Raw genomic sequence first — 18641 nt, forward strand, 5'->3', positions numbered from 1 at the left:
TGGCTTGCAGTTTGTGTTGGCATCCAGGGTATTGGAAGATGCAACGTAGTGTTTTCATTGCACAGAATGCACTGTTTGTGACATTGTTACATATGGTATCAAGGATTGGTCTAAATCCATGCCTACTCCTATGTTTCTGACTTCGCTTGATGTTGTCAGAGGGGCCTCAAGTTTCTTGTACCATATGGCATTAGGATGGTATTTTTGTAATTGTGCACTGGTCGTAATCATTGCCTTTGAGCTCTAGATGGTTATTCATCATCCTAGTGTTTATGGCACAAAGGCACTCATCTAGTTTTGAATTGTAGAGCTCTTCTGGACCATGCATTTTAAAAACTATTTAGGTATCATCTGCATAGCTGAAGTTGTTGTAGCAGGATCAGGTTGAATGATTTAATTAAGCTTGGTAAGGAAGTCTGGTAGATGTTGAAAAATAGAGGGGCTATGACGGTTCCTTGAGGGACCCGACAGTGTTGTGTGAGAGGAGCTGATGTGAAAAGTGGTAGGTAAACTACACTTTGCCTGTCTTTGAGGTAAGAATCAATCCATTTTAGAGCAGTTTCACAGACTCCAAGATAAAGTGGACAGTGATAAATGTAGAAGGAATGGGTTGGCTACTCTCTTCTTGTCCAGTGTGAGTTTTAGATGAATCCAAATGGATATGATGGCTGACTCTGTGCCTTTAGCTGTTCTGAAACCAGACCGTTGGTCTGATAATTCATTATGTTCTGGATGATGGGAGAGTTGAGTAAATGCTACACTTTCAAATATTTTTCCCAAGAATGGACCATATAGTATGCGAGGTGGGATGGATTGAGTTTTTTTTTTTTTTTTTTTAGAAGTGGTCTCACATAGGAGGTTTTCCAGGGACTTTTTGAGTAGGTATCTGGCTATCTTCCCTGTACAGGTTTAACAATCTTTGGAAGTCATGAGTTTGATGGTAATCCTAATGATCTGGCTGTAAAGATAATACTCAGGAAATCTTCTTGCTAGAGGGCATTGAAAGTATGTGTCGATGAGTGATTTATTTTGTCTTTTTCTACGGTAGTTAAAGGTCATGCATTGTAGTGGTGTGGTCTGTGTTCTCCTACAGGTATTTTTCAGTCTTTTTAAGTTTTGAGATCAATTAATCAGTGATTCTTTCACAGGCATCTTGTGATTGGGGTGTTTCTGTGTTTTTCCACTCTGGATTGCAAAATTCTGTTAGAATTTTGTGGAGTTCTTTAGAAGGGCAGTCAGCTTCAGTTATGAGTGTGGAGTAGTGGTGTCTTTTTGTGGTTTTGATGGCTCTTCTGTAGGCTCTGTTTTGCTGGTGTAGAGAGCTTTTGTCTATTTCATGTTGTTGGACCTTGCCCTTTTTGCAGGGTTACCCCTTAACTTTTTGCCTTCGTCCTCTTATTTTTCTGACTTTCTTTTTATTGGCTTTAGAATTCTAGGCACTTTACCACAGCTAATCCGTGCTGCTAAAGCAAACGTGCTCTCTCCCTTAAACAAGGTATGATTGGTTTACACCTGTCTGGCATGTTTGATTTGCTTGTAAGTCCTTTGTAAAGTTGTATACCATATACCCAGGACCTGTAAATTAAATGCTACTAGAGGATATGCAGTACTCCTTGTGCCACCCACAGACCTTTGAAACCTGTCTAACACCTGCCACTGCAGGGCCTGTGGGCACAGTTTACTGCCTCTTGGATTTGGCATTTGAAACTACTGCCAGGCCTTAACCTCTCCTTATATTACACATGAGTCAACCCTGAGGTAGGTCTTTGGTAGCCCTATGGGCAGGGTGCTGTGGAAGTAAAAGGTAGGACATGTACTTTTATGTTTTGCATGTTCTAGTTGTGACAAACAGCCCATTTTGTTTTTCACTACTGTGAAATCTGCTCCTTTCAGAGGTTAGCACTGGGAATTCCCTTATACACTTTTAGGTGGTAATTCCTGATCAGAAAGGAGTAGCTTTGTCATATTTGGAAAGGTTATGATGAAACCCACTTACTAGTGTTGGATTTTACATTACTATTTTAGAAATGCCACGTTTACAAAGTGGGCATTTCTCTGTGATTATAACTCTGTGTGCTTTGCAGCCTGTCTCCAATCCACGTCTGGCCTGGACGACAGCTACACTTTGTGCATACTCTTTAGACAACCACAACACAACAAGGGCTGGGTATGACAGGGGATACATCTGCATACGGATAGTCTTCCTGGGCTGGGAGAGGAAGAGGTGGTTCACACTTACATGTCAATGTCAAAGGGCTGATTTTCCCCTTATTGATCATCTGGAGCTAGGGCTGGGCTGAAAGTAATTGTTGTACACTTTCAAGGGTTCCTTTGAAATCACCCCTTCATCTGGTGCTGTGCACCAAGCTACCAGAGAGTGATCACAGGTTAACTTTGCTGTGTATATTACTTACCCTGACTAGGATTGTGGTCCCCACTTGAACAGGGTGCATACTTCTGCCAACCTGAGACCAAATTTCTAACACGTAATGATTTTTTCCACTTGTGTTATAGTATATTGTCTCGTGTTTTCATTCTTTTGATGTTGTCATTGCTCCATGTGGGGGTATTTTGTCAACCCTGGATGTGTTTTTTTATTGTTAACTGTTTGTTCAGTGCAGTGTCGATCCGTTATAATAAAAGATATATGTGTATTTTGGGTGCATATTTATTTATTTATTTTTTCAAGACAGGAGTTGTGTTTGAGGACGTTTGCTTTTTTCCATTGTCTACAAGTTTTTGTTGTTGGTTTTTGTGTCTTTGAAGAATTGTTGATGTGAGTGTTGATATTGAAAGTGATGATGTTGTGGTCGCTCCAGCTTATGGGTGAGTTGCTTATAACTGTGGCTTGTCCGACAGGTGCAATATGACATCTAGATTGTGTCCGATGGAGTTAGTTGGGCCAGCTAACATTTGTTACGAGCTGAAGGCTTCCAGGGTAGTTGTGAAAACTATGACTGTGATTAGATTATTCTTGTCAAACGGTATGTTGGTATAAGGTTGGAAGGTCCAGTTGGTAACTGAATCAAAAAATATATTTTTAAAAGTTGGCATTGCCCACTTTATTGGTCTGTATATTAAGGTGATCTGTATATTATGAGGAAAGAACAATTTATAGTTGGAGTGGGATGACATCTTGTCATCAAATATTCAGTCCCCCATGATGTGGCTTTCAATTTGTATTATTTGTAGTGGTTTTTTTATATAATGGCCAGGCCTCTTCAATTTTGCCAATGCAGTTTTTGTTGATGCAAAAGTCAAGTGGGATAGGTTTGTGGCATGGTGGTGTAAAGTCCAGGGGTATGGGATTTAATAAAATATCTACTTGTCCGTGGGACAGGTTGCTATCTAAATCTGTTTTTCCTGGAAAAAATCTACTTGTCCCTTTGGTGCCATGTAATGCGGTTACAAATTATGGCAGCAATCTTATTATATAAGAGCTCTAATGATAGCCTCTCTGATTATGCCAGGGATAATACTATAGTAGGGCTTGAATACTAGCAATTTCCTTATTTTGCCACCTTTCAGCAGATCTACATACTGGGGTTGGAGGAAGCAGTAAGCAATAGTTCAAGGGTTGGAATGCCTTTGAGTCTTTGCAAACCTACTAACTTGCTTGTTATAAGGATTTTCACCGTCTCTTCTCAAAGCTTTTCCATAATGACAAAGATTGTAAATGTTCTCCTTATATGGGCAGAAGTAGAAGTTCTTACAGGGTTATTAAGGAAAGTGGTTGGAGGGAGAATAAACGTGTAAACGCTCCATTTAATTTTTCGCATGAGCAGATCTTCAGGTTCATATTTGCTTGTGCTAAAATACAGTTCACAGTACAATTTCCTAGTCTACTTCTATCAATTAATGTGAATTCAGGAAAGCAATAATTTTGCACTAAAGCAATGACATATGTAATGGGTGCCCTTTTGTGACTTTTGTTTAAGAATTGGACCCCTAACTAGGTCTGAAGTTAACCAAGATGTTTTGTTTTTATTAAAATTTAATTTCTCTCTATGCGTGTTTCGGCTGGCTTTACTGTGAGTGATCGCATTGCGCTCTTCCACAAGGAGCATATTGGCACACAAAGTAGTTATGTTCAGTGCCAGGAACTACTATGGCAATGTGTGATTTTGAAGGCCAAATTTTTATTTTGCTTTTTGCCAATGGTTGTTACAATGGTAATGACCTGGCAGCTCCCATAACAATAAAGATTTACAAAAGCCATGTCAAAACAATACACGTTGACAAAACCAAAAGACTGACCACCAATGTCAGATCGATTGGCTTTGCCAGTACTTGTTTATTTTCATGTTTCCCATAATCTTGTTGAAACTGCCCCCACTAATTTTCCATTATGAATATTTTTTGGAATTACTAGTATGCATCAGCACATTTTACTAAATGATGCTTCAAAGAATTAGTACCTACAGTTTCACAGTAATTAATCAAAATGTTTTATTCCTACTTCCATTTTTTCTGAATATTTTATTTTGAAAGCAAAGAATCATCAGTTTTGCTTACAAGCTTCAACAAACATTTACATATAATCAGAGAGCATTCTGGGAGCATTATGCGTAGCCTCATATTGTTAAACTTTTCAAACGTGTGTGTACACATTTTTTTTATTTTTTTACTGAACCACAGTCTGTAGTGCAGTGTGAGTTTACAACATTTATTTAGAGCGTTCACCCTAATGTTAAAGGCTGTGCATTAATGAATATGAATACAAATTCAAACAGTGTTAACCTATGGACACAAACATTAAATAGCACCTCAACCTCACTCAGTTCCCTTCTCTGTAAACTGGCAGCCAAAGGGTTTGTGTTGCAGGGGGTTGGGGCTACTTGTCCCAAGGACAAAATAAACATTACAATTTTTTGGCTTTGACCCCACACAATACGTCCTTGCCATCGAGCTCTAGGAATTCCACACCACTAAAAGTCTTTGCTGAGCCGTGTTTCTGTAGGGAAGGTAAGATGTGGTATTGTTTCTGAGGGCAGGTCAGAAATGTTTAAGCAATTTTTGTTTATGGAGCTTGCATTGAAAAGTAAGCATTTCAGTTTTTGTGTTTCTTTGTCATGGTGCTTTGAAGGGTGTTTGTGGTGTAGAATTGGTGCAGGAGCTTAGTGCAATTTAGTGTGGCTGGGTTGGGGGGTATTCTGGTTGCAGCTTGTGGAAGGGTGGTTGTTTGGATAGAAAAAGAACACGTTTGAGATATGTTTGGGTGTATTTGGGTTTTTCGTGGTTTGTAGTGGTGTTGTAACTGCTGTGTTGTCGGGTAGTTTGAGTGGAATAGGCTAGCCGTCAGGCCCTGCAGTCAACCCCCGGCCATGCAAGGTATGGGGTTGGCTGCATGCAGGGTGTTGGCCGCAGTGCCTGAGCGCAGTCCAGGCCCTGCAGCCAACCCCCGCTGCATTGAAAAAACATTCAAATTTACTGCAAATACCAAAGCTTACAGGGACTTTATATTTAGAAAATATAATTTAAATGAAAAAAAACTGGAATTTCACTAAAAAAACAAAGGTTACAGGGATGTTATAGTTAGGTTCAGAATTTACATACACAAATCCATTGAAATTCAGCAGTTATAGTTATACTGATGTCAAGAAACTGTAACTCGTGCCCTAAGGTAGCTATAACTCAATCCTTCATCGAGCATTACTAATTAGCCCATATATTACATCAGTCATGACGTCTTCTATGACATCATTGATAGTTTCACTGCAACATGTGCAATAAAATTATTAATGAGAAAACTGTACATGGCGGGGGCACGAGTTATAGTTACCTTAGGGTGTGAGAGCTGGATGCACAATCCCCTGCATGAATTCCGAGGGGGCTGCACTTCCTTTTTGGCCTTAGCGAATCACTTGCGAGATTGTACATTTAGAATTAAGTTACCTACAGTGTTTTACTGTAATTTTGAACAAAATAGAACATTACACTTGTATAAGGCAGCACAATGAATTGTGTACTGTTCTGTAGAAGATATAAAGGAAATATTTTTTTACAGTCTTTACTAAGACCTCTCTCTCTCTGAGATAATGAGTGTGAGTGATAGTAGAGAGGAACTGCCCTTTCCTCTCAGACCTCTCTGACATGACGAGTGTGAGTATTAGGGTGTATACATAAACTGGCCTCTCCTGTTTGACCTCTCTCTCTCTCTCTCTCAGATGACAGGTGTGCATAGTAGTGAGTCTAGAGAGACTGCCCTTTCCTCTTACACACAATTGTCATGTCAGAGAGAGGTCTATTAGGGTGTATAGTTAGACTGCTCTCTCCTGTCAGACCTCTCTCCCAGATGACGGGTGTGCACTGTAGTAGGTGGAGACAGACTGTCCTTTCCTCTCCAGCGTCCCTCTTAGATGACTGTTGTGCATATTAGAATGTGTAAATGCACTAGTCTCTTCTGTCATACCTCTCTCTCAGATGATGTGTGTGTGTGTGTAGTAAGGTGTGTACAGGGACCACACTCTCCTTCCACACCTCTCTCTCAGGTGACACGTGTGCGCATAGTAGGGTGTCTGGAGAGACACTGGCCTCTACGCTAAGACATTTCTCTCAGATAGGTGTGAGTATTAGTGAGTGGAGAGGGACTACCCTTTCCTGCTAGACCTCTCTCTCTCTCTCAGATGAGAGCTGAGCATATTAGGGTGTGTACACAAACTATACTCTCCTGTCAGACCTCTCTGTAAAATGACAGGTGTGTGTATAAGGCTGTGTACGTGGACTGTAAGTTACACTGAGGGTCTCTGCTATAATATAGTAGCTCAGCCAGGGAAAATGAGCAATTAGAAATAAGAATAGTAGACCTATTCTTGAATTGTATTATAAGGATATATATAAAACACCACAGTTTAAAACCTAATGAGTATATATTTGATAGATATGTCAGAAGATTATTGTTTCTCAAATCCCATCATGATATATTCATATATGACATTTCACTACCTTCATAATGGATCTAACAACGCTCCATATGTGCCTGCTTGTTTAATTATTTAAGACATACTTAATTGAATCGATCATCTATTTCTTTAATATGTTTATTATATTTATATCAAGTTGCAACAACAAATATATTAAAAAAGATAATATACAAGAATCCTAAAAATGATACAATACAATATAATACAGTGCAATCCAGATATTCTACCCCACACACACAGCGGCAAGCAACAAACATATATACCTCATTCATGCTCATTCATACTCAGTGGAAACCAGACTTAACCTAGGATTCATAAAACCGTGAACCAGTCTATGATCTAACACAAAATAGATCTATACATACATATACATCATATGCTAAAGCACCAACAGGATAATATAAAAACAAATATAAACATTAAAATATATGAAAGTTGGGTCCAAAAAGTTCTTATTATCTGCTCTTGATATAGAAGGCAGTTTGATTTGAAAATATATCAATACAGTCAGTGAGACAATGTTTCAAAACATATCGCCTATGCGCGTTTCGGTATCCCTCTCATATGGAGGCCACCTTCATTAGGGCGATTCCAGTATGGTAATTCATATGGGGGTCCAGAACAGAAAGACAGGCGAAACTGAGATACACAGCAACCTTTTTAGATGTAACCACTTCTATAGATGATTTCTTATGAGGCAATATTTTATAGTACTTTTGTGTGTGCGAACCAGATCTAAATAAGCTTATATCCACACCCAGCAGTCTCCTGGAGATAACAGGAGCTACAGTATACCAGATTATCTCCAATTATGGTGTCTATAGTGTTATCTAAACTCAATAAGGTATACGAGTCCTTTAAATTGTCATTCACAACGATGAAAACGAATACGCTGGCCACTGATATCAAAATCCGAACTCACGTCCTGCGTCCAGATCTAAACCTGTACGTGGACTGGCCTCTTCTGTCATACTCTGTCACAAATGATGGGTGTACAAAGTAGGGTGAGTTAAGAGAGACTGGCCTCTCCACTAGTACCGCTGTCTCAGAGGTAACTATAACTTGTGTTGTAAGATAACTATAACTCGCGCCCTCGCCATGTAAAGCAATTACCCCAGATATTACAGCACTTGTGACCTCTTTTATAATATCATAAAAAATATCAATGTAGCATTAGCAGTTAAATTATTGATCAGAAAACTGCATGGCGGAGTTGAGAGTTATAATTACCTTCAGGCATGAGTTATAATTACTTGAAATAACTCCAACTATAACAGCTGAATTTCTACGTTTTAAATGTGAGCTTAACTATAATGTCCATGTAACCTTTGGGGTTTTTTAAGTGAAAAAAAACATATAAGGTAGTGAAACGCCAAGCCAGGCGGGTTGGGGCTCTGAGGCGGACATTGGTGCTGTTATATTTCACAAAATCACTCTCACCAATTCCAGCTTCGAGTAACGAGCCGCACTGAATTCAGCTTTATTTCAAATTTGAATTCCAATGGCTTTGGAATTAAAATTGCAAAACAAAGCTGAATTCAGTGTGATTTTTACTATATATACATATATCCTAGTAGGGATGCAATACAGGCCTTAATTTTAATCCAGGATCATTTTCCAGGGCAGAGGGTTACTACAGTCGGCAAAGAGCACTAAACTTTCTAAGATGTCTTTAGAAGACTGGATCAGTCAGCTACCTAGTACTAGTGGGAGATGACAGCAGTCATGCATCTCTGCATGCACATTAATAAAGAGCGTATTCCAGTGGGTTTGTTGGTGTTCTTAATAGATGGTTGTTGCTGTCCAAATGAATATAAGTTCTTTTATTTATCTCAAGAAGTTTAACAACTGAGGTAAGACTTTGGGACTCAAACCTGTGTCTCGTTAGTCAGAAAACACATCCCTTAGTGGGTGAATTAGTCCTTTTAGCCAGAGTTGGCTTCTGAGGAATAAGAATTTTGTGTCACTTTCCTGCCCCACAGAAATCATTCTTGCATGTTCTGTCCTATGTTGAACGCAACATAAATGTGGCTATATTTTTTTTTTCACATAGTGCCCCCTTTTTGGAGTGCATGAGTGAGTCATTCTAGTTGCCTGCTTGCTTATATTCGATTTGGAACACGCGGAATTGTTTACCGACTCTTATCAAATAAATCTAGATATTTCCTGTATCATGGAGAATTTATTTTGCTGTGTTCTATACTTTATTATGAAGTGACTAAATGGTTGCTTTTCTCTTGCTCTTATTATATTTTTTTCATTTTCAGAAGTGACGATGGAACTTCCTATGCAACTTCATCCTATCAACAGTAAAAGGCTTTAAAAAACAAGAATAATATAAATGCAGCTCAAGAGAAATGAGATTTAAAAGGTGCAGACTTGGCTCAGGATTGAAAAGCCTTTCTCCTGGATAATCCGCTCTATGGATGATCATCATTTCAAGTTTTTAGAGGATGTTTTCACTGACTATAATTGCACTGAAATTATTTGACCTTTTTGCCTTCCACAACTTTGTTGCTATTTCAAAACCCCACAAGTGTGACTGCTTTCACCGACCTTCAGTATGCATAGTTGCATGCAAATATATTGACTCTGTTTATTCTTTTAGGTAGCCTGCCATCTTCTTTATAACAGATCTGTAAATGATATTCCCTAAATGCAGGTGACTGGTTTTAAAACATATGTGGACTTGATCTTTTGTTAACTTTGTATGGAAGCTGCACTATGGATTTTGTCTATGGTATGCATTTTATTGAACTTTAGCTTATGATATGGACTATAACTACATATTGCTATGTCAGCACACTTGAACTTGCTTCCTGTAATTCGAGCTCAGGATGGCTTATTATGGCCTATTATCACGAATGTTTATTTTTCAGAATGTGGGATCCCAATTCATAATGAGTTACTAGACTTCTCTTTCCCACTGTTTCAGTGTAGATTTTCACTTCAGATCCTAGTTTGAGAGATTCAGGGTTTCTTATTTAGAAGATCCTGGGTACACATGTGATAAATGTGATTGCTTGTGGTGGGTTCATGCATAGCCATTTCCTCCAAAGTCATTTTGCTCCTTTCTGTTTTCCGTCATCCTTTAGAACTGAAACATTTCCTCATAATGTCTTTGTGTCATGGTAAATAAATTATGATAAAGCTTAGACTTTAAATAATGTTATATAACAATTAGGATTGTGTAGTCTGGAGCTCCCACATATACTGGTCTTTACTTATTTTTCCTAGTGCTTAATGTTTACCGAAATGACTAAGGGAAAAGGCTATCTTGTTCTTTAGCAGCCATCACATCAAACTGATATGAGAGCACTTTAGGTCAGGGAACTTTAGAAAGAAGCAAGCTTCAGCCTTTCATCTCTATTCTGTAGTAAAAGAAAAGTGTGGATTGGTTGTGTATCTAGGTGAGAATTTGTCTTTCTCATACCTATTCAGAATAAAATGTAAGACATCTGTTTGAATTGACTCACTCTACGTTCAAAACAAAGGGTAAGACCGTACCTTTTATCTTGAAACTGTTATGTGTCTTCATAGCTGAGATGCTCCGAAAGTAATATCCATCAGAATTGGTGGATCTTGACATTCCTAAGTTTTTGACACTGGACAAGATGGCAAAACTATAAGAGAAGAAAAACTCGAGTAGAAAGGCAACCTGTTTGGCAAGGTGCAGCCAATAGGCAAGTGGATTATCTCTATTTCATTCTTTGGTGGTTGCCCAGACTATAGTATCCAGATGTTTAATATTGTTTGTTTATCCCCTATGAATGTGGTGTAGTGGCAAGTCGTATTTGTTTTACTTGCAGCACTCAAAGATGCCCTTAGTAACAGTGGACCTTTAGAGAGCAAATACGTTTGTTAATTATTTTGACAAACCTCGTTTTGAGAACAGCCTCCACTGCCCTCATTTCATGACGTTTTTCTACCTAATGCATTCCTCTTTATTAGTGGTGTCCAAGTGTTGATTCCAATGTAGAACTTAGATAATTTGGACAAGAAGAGCCGTGCATTCGTGGCCCTAATAAAACCATCTGAGTTAATAAGTGAGAAAAAGGCTTAAGAAAGACTTATTTGGAATCCAAGGAAAATGAAACCATTACCTCCTTAAGGAGATAGACATCTGGCTGTTAATAGTAGTTATGGCTTCCTGGATTTTCTGCAGTGGATGAAATTGAGTCATCATTATTGGCAAAAGAGTACTGCACATTAAGTATTGTACACTGTTCTTACCAATTTGTGGTTTGAAAATAAGTTTGTGTGTGTGAAACAAGTGGACATGGAGCCTTGTCTAAATAGTCCAGAGAGATGAGATCCATATCATAAGCCAATAATTGGCAAACTTCTGTCTGCAGTTGAAGCCAGCAACTGAGTACCAACTCAGCTCATCTCTAGCTTGACATGCTCCTGCTGGATCTCACTCAAACATAAACACCTCATTGAAGACTGTTAAAATTCACTTAGCTATATAAAACATTATATGTTTTGCACATACATTTCTGCTTGGATACAGATGGCGACACTCATTTTTAATTTGATCAAGATGTATAACGTAGATAGTATCCTAAGGAGCACTTTATACTTTTCACTGTTTTGTATTCAGTTGGAAGCTTCAGTGTATTGCAGCTTGCATAATTTGATCACTTTCACTTCTCTTCGGTCACTAGAGCAAGATTTACAAATCACTTGTGCACATGCAATTACTCCTGTATATACACTTTGCCTTGTTATATAGTCAGTAATAGACTTTACAAACCTAAGTATGTTGGAGTGGCCTGACCCAGTTAAGTGCCCATGAAGACTAGGACTCATTATCTCAGTCTCGCATCAGTGTCTGAGCTGTCTGCCAGCTGTCCTGTATTCCATATGTGCATCTGCTCCTACCAATTCCACAAGTGAATATGCATTGCGAGGCTCACCCTGTCTCCGTCATATCCATTAGGTGGATATGGCCACCATACTCTTTTCATCACTGCCCATGTTTTGCTTTCAAAACCTCAAGATATGGGGTAATGTGATGGACACACATATTTTCTTTGAAGACATGTTTAGCATTTCAGGTTGATTAGAACTGGCCCTATAACCAGCCTCAATTCCCATCCCCAGAATCCTCAACACCTTTTAATATGTGGTGGGGTAATTTCTTCTGATTGTGATGTAATTGAGAATAATATGTAGATGTCTGCATTTCAGTAGAGTTTCTGCACATTTTCCATAATTTCTTTATGATTTTACTGGGATATTTTGCTTGCTTTGAGCTGGCAAAGTTCCTAGCTGAAGATATCTCGACCCGTGAATGGACGTGGAAACTCAAGATATCGGCTTTCACCATCTAGATTGCGGAGACGTTTTCAAAAGTTTACTCGGATTTTCTTTTTTTTTTTTTTTTTTTTTTTGCGAGTTTGAGTGAGGCCATCGGAACTCCTAAAAAAGAATTTTAGGTGATTATTCATGTGCTTCGCTGAAGAATTCGTACGGTAAATGATCCATGAAAAGTGCTACCCTTTCTTGTGCAGACATTTGTCTTCTGGTGAAAGAATACAGTAAACCAATTTAGCAGCAAGGTGTTTAGAATTCAGAAAAGAAATGAGATTGAAAGTGGGGTGAAGTGTGAGTTACCCATTCCACCTTTTGCACTTGGCGAACATGGCACAAATTACATTTTTACATATTTTGATGATGCACCTTTGTTTAGAATGTTGATCCGTTTGTTGTATTTGAGCTTGAGCCTTTCATTTTTTTTTTGTTTCTGATTTCTTAATACTGTAAGTTGGGATCCAAAAGCATTCATCTTCAGGAAAGATAGACCAGAACTGCTATTGCGTAGGAATAATATTGTTCAGCTGTTATATTTTAAAATTGTTATTAATTTTATGAAAATAAATATGTATTGCAAGCTTTTATTTTGTGATATGTGAGGTGTGTATATATATACATATATATACACATTATTATATGTGCGTTTGTTAAGTTGATGTTTTCATTGTAACTTTAATTTAAAATAAAAAATAAAGAGTGTGCTAAGTTCAATGCTTCATTTCGTGACATTGTCCTTTCACCACAATGGAATGTTCGCAGTAATTAGGTTGGTGATAAAATTAAACTTGTAATGGTTATGTCAGTTGGCAAGCAACATACATTAATTGTATGGTGCAAATAGGCCAGATGCAATTCAGAGTACTGACCACGTATTTATCTAGTATATTTATTCTCCATCAGACCGCAAACCTCCTTCGAGTGGCATCGCAACTAAAAAGTGACAAGAGGGTTCTTTCCCATGATGGAGGACCCTTCCAATTACCTGTAGCCACTTGTGGAATGTGCAAAATAACACTTGTTTGCACCCATGTTACGTTTTTCTTCTCATCTACCTTCAGGGCAATCCGCAAACTCAGTGAAATAGAATTTCTTTTCGATAAGGCAGTACTTAGATGTTATTTCCCCAAAAGCTCCGCACTTCATTTTTCTCAGCAGTCCAGGTTTCCTCTTTCACAGTGTGAGAACACACTCCCCACCATTCCGTCTTATTCAACCTAACAGCCTGGCTGCTGAGTGCCTACATAATATTATTCTTTCTGCGGTATGAGTAAAGAGGCCTGCTAGTTAACAGTCCAACTCAGAGGCACATTATGCAGGAGCAGAAGCCAGCTGTGTCCTTCTAAAAGCCTGCTACATGACCATCATCCTCTGTGTTTATTATTATCCAAAATCTGTGTGTGAAAATCACAATGTATAACTTCTGTGTGCCTGGTAATTCCATGTCAGGACCCGAGGCTCTGATTATGCTTCTCTTTTGAATGCTTTATTTCTCAGCAGCCAATCAAAATGAACGTTTCACAACACTATGGGGGTGATTCAGACCTTGGCGGACGGCGGAGGCCGTCCGCCAAGGTTCCGCCGCCGAATGACCGAACCGCGGTCAAAAGACCGCGGCAGCCATTCAGTCGGCCACGCAGTCCTCTTTTTATCGCCCATATGCTGAACACTGCACGTACCGCGACCCGGCAGTAGTCTAAATGGGTCTTTTTCTAACACAAGGAGAGTCACGTTTAGTGCCCAGCAAGCGCTACTAGGGACATTTAGCTCAGTGATGTCCTGGCTCGACTGAGTTCACCAGAGGCTTTGCCCAGAGCATTTGTCAGGCCCTCGCTCCACCTTCTTTCTTCTGTTGCCTATTGGCCTGACTTGGGGTGTGATTACTATTTTGGACTGTACTCTACCTTATTCCCCTTCTGGAGTGTACTGGCACAAGTGAAGACTCCTTCTGGACCCAGTTATTCTGTAACCCCGTTTTTAGGTGGTGTGCACACATAACAATGTATGAAGAAGATTAGGAAGGTGATGATTATGGTTATTATGATGAAAGCCAGTCTAGTTATTTCGAACAAGATCTGTTCCACGCCCTGGCCGCAGGGTTTGCCAAACTGTCAACGATGCCTCAGTAAAGGCTATCACACTCCTGAAACATCACCTCTATTGCTTCGCACAACAGCATGGCTGGATACCCCCATCCTCTGGCATGACTAGAGAAAGTGAAGGCACCTATATGGCCAAAGTGAGGAGCCCCACAGGGAGACATTTGAAAGGTTGGCCACATCCTTCACAAATGAACATGCTTATTATATGCCACAAACTCCAGTACAGACACTAACATGGATGAATCTGATTCCACTTCCTCTTGGAGCTCTACGCACAAGAAAACCCAGGGCCTGCGCAAGGCTAAGACTCGACACTCGAAGCCTCCCAAACTAACAAAGGTCCTTACATTTGAACCTGGTGACATTATGCACCCCCAGATCTACTTCATGGATTCCCCGTCAGAAGTAGCGGATTATGTTAAAACACACATCTGAAAAGATTTTGATAAAGAAGTGCAAGCCCACCTTCGGTCTGAGTGTCTTAGGCCCGGTTTGACAGACAAAGGTATGGATACTCCTGAAATGTATCCCACCATGGTAACATGCCTCAATAAGTGCACAAAGGATTCCAGAAAGGGCCTGGATTGAGTGTGGAAGTCCTGCCAAGTCAAGCTGTGACAGGCTCACTAACAAAGATTCTAGAAATTACCTATCAATCCAAGGAGTCAAACACCCCTATAAATGCTGAGATCCTATCAGAGTAGACCCAGTGGGCCATTTGCCAGTTGGGGTAATACCAATTGTGCAATCTCTAGCGAACGCCGCAGATCCATCCTCATGAAATTATACCCCCAAATTGTCAGACTTAGCCTCTTCGGAGTCTGTCCCAGTGGCACAAGGGCTACTGTTTGTAACAAAAGTCATCCCGACCTATTTCAATCTAGACAAGGCCCAAGGGTCAGTTAAAAAGGTACACAAACCAACTTTTTGGAAGGGCCAGACGCCTTATGGGTTGAGTGTTCTGTAGGGGTACAAAGGCTCTTCACGGTATCCTTCCCAAAGCTTCCTCCTTCTATCCAAGTTGATCACGTTCCTTTAGAGGACGTTTCTGAAAGGGACAAACCAGAGGCTTTCAGAGCTCCTACCAGGACTCTAATCCCTCAGGTGAGAATTATTCCTTTGTCGGAGGTGTCTTTGGGGGAAAGGAACTCAGCTGTTGGTACACAATTGGCATAGAATTTCACAGGATACATGAGTCCTAGAGCCTATTCAGGGTTTCAGGTTAGACGTCTATGGAACTTCCCTTTCAATCGAGTCCCCCACAGGAAATTTTTCCCAGTGAGATCAGTTTTTTATTGATTTAGCAATTCGAACATTTTTGCTAAAAGATGCAATAGAGAAGTCTAGCCTACACACTCAGGGTTTCCTAAGTTCCAGTTTCCTTGTTGAAAGGAGGTGGCCAAGTTTGATTCTCAATCTTCGAGACTTAAACCAGTGGATTCTCTACTGTCATTTCAAGATGGAAGAGATCCATTTATTACAGGACATACTTCAGGAGAGGGAGTGGATGGTGCGATTAGACTTAAAAGATGCTTATCTGACCATCCCTATCTTTCCACCTCAGACACATTCTTCAATTCCAGTGGAAAAACAGATGTTATGAGTTAAACGTCCTCCTCTTTGGACTCTCGTTGGCATCTTGGTGCTTCACTAAGGTCATGAGGCTGATAGTAGAATTTCTGAGGGCATAAGGACATTGCCCTCATATCTGGACCACATAATCATTATGTCCCAGTACCCGCAGAGAATAATTCTGCATCTAGAATGGACAAATTCTCTTCTCCAGGATCCAGGGTTTGTTATCAACGCCCAGAAATCTATCCAATGCATAGAATTTCTGGGTTTCCAGGTGAACTTGCAGTCAGCACAGCTGGTTCTCCTGCCTCAGAAGGTGAAGAATATCAAGAAGGAGTTGAGGTCAGTTTTGAGGTTCATAGTCTGTCTAGTGGGCCTTCTGGCTTCCTCCCTTCGAATGATATTTCTGGGCCTCCTCTATTATCGGGCACTTCAATGCTTGAAGACCCAACATCTGAACAAGGGTCTTTATTATTCTCAGCAGGTTGAGAGGACGCGAAGACAGACATTTTCTGGTGGTTGAGCCATATGGAGGCTTAGAACGGCAAGGCCATCTTTGACTCAGTGCTGAAGATAATCATCAAGTCATCTGCCAGCCGTTAGGGCTTGGGAGCCCGTTGTGGCCAGATTTCTACAGCGGTCATTGGTCCTCAATGGAGTTGAATCCACACATCAATTGCCTTGAAATTCTAGCAAGTTCCTTCACAGTCTGGTGTATTGCAGCAGGGAGAGTGAAATGCTGCATCCACCTCTGCATGGACAATATCTTGGCGGCCCGATATGTGAACAAACTAGGTGGGACCAGATCCAAAATTCGGACCGAAATAGCCAAGGATTTTAGGCACTTCTGTCTTCAAAATAACATCTTGGTGACGACGGAATATCTGCTGGGCCAACGCAATGTGATAGCGGACTGGCATTCTCGACTTCTGAAATACTAGCGATTGGAGACTTCATCGGAAGATCTTTCATTTGCTGGTTCACAGGTGGGGTCCCTGTAAGAGCGATCTGTTTGCATCCCGGTTGAACAGTCACCTTCCAGTGCATTTCAGCTTGTGACCAGATCCCGGGGCACTTGCGTCGGATGCTTTTCTGAAGGATTGGGGCCCGTTCCGCTCCTGTGCCTTCTCCCTGTTTGATGATACCCAGAACATTGGCTCAATTATGACGGCAGAAAGCAGAGATGATTTTAGTGACCACGATTTGGAGAACACAGGCCTGGTTTCTGGATGTACTGGAGTTAGCTTGTTCTCCTCCAATCCTAGTTCCTTGGCGTTGGAACCTCCTGGTGGACCCAGTGGGTCTTCCGCACCGATTGATACAAACAGGTCAACTGTCTGTGATTGCCTGGCAGCATTCGGGAAGATATGGAGTCTCCCAGCACTTTTTTGAGAAGCTCAAGTCTGCATTAATCAAGCATGGGCGTCTAGTACCCACTAATGATACACCTCAGCTTGGATACGCCGGTGTAATTGGTGCAATGCACGGAGTGCAGATCTCTCTAACACCGGTTGTACCATGATATTGAAATTTCTTTCTTTTGTAGCAGCTGCGGGATGGCCTATTGGCCAATTAACAATTTATTTTCTGCCATTTCTGCCTGTCATCTTTTATAGATGGGAGACCGGATGGACAACTTCCCATTGTCTGCAAACTAGTGTGGCGTATTAGGATGTTGAACCCCACTTTACCCAAATGCTCATTATTATGGGTATTCTGCACCCATTGATATAAACAGGTCAACTGCCTGTGGTTGCCTGGCAGCATTCGGGAAGAGATGAAGTCTCCCAGCACTTTCGCAAGAGGCAAAAGACTACATTAATCAAGCATGAGCGTCTAGTACCCACTAACAATACGCCTCAGCTTGGATACGCTGGTGTAATTGGTGCAATGCACGGAGTGCAGATCCCTTTAACACCGATTGTACCATTATATTGAATTTTCCTTCTTTGTTAGCAGCTAGGGGGATGGCCTATTGGTCAATTAACAATTTCCGTTCTGCCATTTCTGACGGTCAATCTTTTATAGACTGGAGACTGTTGGACAACTTCCCATTGTCTGCAAACTAGTGTGGGGGATTAGGATGTTGAACCCCACTTTACCTAATTGCTCATTATTATGGGACATTAATGTGGTCATAGAAGTTCTTAGACTCTTGGCCAAGCATTAAATATCTGTCCAGGAAACAGTTATCAGCCAAGTTGACTATGTTGCTATGTCTTATCTAATGTACAGGAGTTTCCGATGTGGCGGTTCTCAATTTAGCAGGGCATCAGTTTTCTCCTGATGGAGTATCTTTTGTTGTTCCTTAAAGGACTAAGTCTACTACCAGCTTGGTATCGTATCCAGATTTTCCATATAACCCCAAACTTTGTGTGGTACAGTGCTTGAAGGCCTTTGAAGTAAGTACAGCCGAGTTTCGGGCTAACCTGCACGGTCACATATTGATAGCCTTACAGAAGCCCTTTCATCCTGTTTCATCTGCTTTTGCAAGATGGATGAGATGGCTCCTATCTGAGGCAGCCAGAGGAGCAGTGGCATCAAAGTCCTTTGCATTGGGGTCCCGTTTGGAAGACATTTTAAATGGTTATCGGAATCTACTTTTAACACGTTCTACTATAAACCTATTGTTGATGTGTCTTCTGTGGTGGTGAGTCAGCTTTAAACAAGCATAATTGAAGCCTTCGGTAATGAAATAGAATGTAAAAGTTTCTAGCATTTGCGA

General features: G+C 40.4%; 1 protein-coding gene across 1 annotated transcript in view; it reads left to right on the forward strand.

Moving 5' to 3' along the window:
* The window catches only part of LYSMD2 (LysM domain containing 2), a 99480-nt gene extending 86527 nt beyond the window's left edge, over positions 1–12953 (forward strand). Inside the window, exon 3 of the mRNA XM_069222473.1 lies at positions 9191–12953. Within this exon, the coding sequence (XP_069078574.1) occupies positions 9191–9236 (46 nt within the window). The 3' untranslated portion in view covers positions 9237–12953. The remainder of the gene's footprint in view (positions 1–9190) is intronic.
* The last annotated feature ends 5688 nt before the right edge of the window (positions 12954–18641 follow it).

Source organism: Pleurodeles waltl, chromosome 3_1, assembly GCF_031143425.1.
Source record: "Pleurodeles waltl isolate 20211129_DDA chromosome 3_1, aPleWal1.hap1.20221129, whole genome shotgun sequence".
Classification (NCBI taxonomy): domain Eukaryota; kingdom Metazoa; phylum Chordata; class Amphibia; order Caudata; family Salamandridae; genus Pleurodeles; species Pleurodeles waltl.